General features: G+C 36.2%; 1 protein-coding gene across 1 annotated transcript in view; it reads right to left on the reverse strand.

The window, feature by feature from the left end:
* LOC103586887 (nitric oxide-inducible gene protein-like) overlaps positions 1-1,161 on the reverse strand; it is a 1,944-nt gene extending 783 nt beyond the window's left edge. Inside the window, 3 exon segments of the mRNA XM_008568235.1 lie at positions 39-365; positions 368-492; positions 495-1,161. Of these exon segments, the coding sequence (XP_008566457.1) occupies positions 39-365; positions 368-492; positions 495-1,161 (1,119 nt within the window).
* Between the last annotated feature and the right edge of the window lie 1,264 nt (positions 1,162-2,425).

Below are 2,425 nucleotides of genomic sequence, written 5' to 3' on the forward strand. Positions count from 1 at the left end.
GCTGGGCAATTTTCTGAAAACGGAAGGCAACATTTGACATCTGAACAAGAATCGAGTCCAAGAATTGACTCTTTGGCAATCCAGCCTGAACTTTTACAGTTATATTTAGGAGTTTTCTGTTTTGTAACTCTTGCTGTGAGCATATTGTTTAAATTTAACTCATTAGTTACACATTTATCAGTTCTTTGTCTGACATGTTTCAGTTTCTTTCTTGGTAGTTCTTTTTCATTAGGAGAATTATGGGCACCAAGGCATTTCCTAAGACCGGTGACTTGGAATCCAGGCATATCTGAAAGAAATACTTTCTTTGTGGTAGGAGGGACCAATTCATCACCATCAGTTTCAAGGCACTCAGCAATAGGACTGAGTGGTTTAAAGCCTCTGGTTGTGCAATATCAACTATAATAGGGCTTCTGGATCTCTGGATGGGTGTTTTTATATTTTTTGGACAATTTGGGGTGGCTCGCTTGTCATATTCGGGAGAAATCTTTGTTTTTTACAGTTAGCATCAAAATCTGAATAAAAGGCAGGTAGTTTTTTGAAAGCTCTGTTCACCCCATGAATTCTTGTTTGGTGGAATCCTGCAACTGGAGTTGACTGTGAACATGGAACAAAGTCTTGGCTATCTTCAAAATCATGTTCTGAATCTGACTGAAAATGAGGTGGAGGAGAGCATATTCTTGGAAACCTAGAGACAGATATGCTTTGCAAAGATAATTTTTGTGAAGGCTGGCTGGACTTTTCAGGTGATCTCAGTGAAAAATCAGATTCTGCAGGATGACTTTCTGCCAAAGACAAAATATACTGTGATTTTTCTATAATTTCTGTTGTAATGTCCATTTCTTTATCAATATCACCAAAGAGATCAGCAGAAGCATCATAGCTACCTTCATGACCAGTAGAATTGCTCTGTGTTAAGTTATTATTGATAAGTCCACAAGGCACTTCTTTTAATGTATTTGTACTTATATTTGGACTACTGTGAAGAGTTTCTAATGGATACATAAGTTTCCTGCAAATTGTAAAACTTTCACCTTGGTTCTTTGGATACCTATAATATTGTTTGTTTTTTAAGTTGTAATATTGCTTATTTTCTAATGTGCGAATATCAGAAACATCATTATACTTCCTATAACTCAAANTGATAAACCACTCTACCATACAGGGGCCCATGAATCTTGCAATACATCTTTGGGGGGCTAGTATGGAGATTAGAACATGTGACCTTGGTGTTACAAGGCTGCGCTCCAACTGAGCTCACTGGCCGGCCCTGTAACACATTTTTAAATAATTGTTTATATAGACAAGGGCCCTGCCAAAAAAGATTTTTGCCCATAGGTAATTCTGATTCAAAGAATAGAAACTAGGAGAAACCAGAAACCATGAGAGTGGTATGTTAGTAATAGTGGACGTTCAAAGAGATCCAGTTAAATAAGAAAAACAGTCCATTAGATTTGAGTAGAAAACCATTGACATTGTAGCCACTGGAGGTGGGGGAGGGGGACCAGATTCAGCAGGTTGAAAGGTAGTGTAAAAGTTGACAATGACTATTTTTAAAGGAGCCTGACTATGATGAAGAAAAGTGGTAGCTAGCAGGGTGGTAACAAGGACTTTTAATTACATGGAGTATCAAAAAGAACAACAGGTGCAATAGACAAGAAACCATTAAAAAAATAAAAATTCTTGAGTTCATAGTGATAGAGAAGGACAAGGAAACTCACTGACACCACTGGTGGGTGACTATAATACTGACTCTACTCTTAAAAAGAAAAAAAAGTATCTTTACAATGGAGATCTGGTGGGCATCTTAACCAAGTAGTTTAATTTAGCATCATTAATAGTGAGACAACTCAATATTGTGTCTCCTAATGTGATACAATATGAAGTACACAACACAAGCCATGAAACATCTCTGCCAAAGACCTGAATCTGATCAAGTCTTATAGGAAATACTGGAGGATAAAGCAAACAGTATCTTTACTGATACTACTAAAAAACAAACATTCAAATCTAGAATGTGGGACATTTTACAAAAGTGGTTTGATTTTTTCATAAAGTTGATATCATGGAAAGCAAGAGGTGAGGTTCTGGAAAAAGAGAACAAAGAAATAACTAAACACTGTCAATAAACGCTGATGAAACTCTGGCTAAATAACATCAACAATTATAATTTAGGGACAAGTAGAAATATTTGAATATGGGCTGAACATTAGATGATACTGGAGAATTACTGTTCTTTCTCTTTGGTGTGATGATATTGTGGCTATGTGGAAAGATGCTCTTCTTTTAAGGAAATTCATGTTGAAGTATTTACGGGTGAAACGTCCTATCTGCAGCTTACCTATAAATGGCTCAGCAAAACAAACAAATATATATATAAACACACGAAGCAAATATGCACATACACAAAAGGCAAAGTGTTAAA

The sequence above is a fragment of the Galeopterus variegatus genome, unplaced genomic scaffold (assembly GCF_000696425.1).
Source record: "Galeopterus variegatus unplaced genomic scaffold, G_variegatus-3.0.2 Scaffold389, whole genome shotgun sequence".
Classification (NCBI taxonomy): domain Eukaryota; kingdom Metazoa; phylum Chordata; class Mammalia; order Dermoptera; family Cynocephalidae; genus Galeopterus; species Galeopterus variegatus.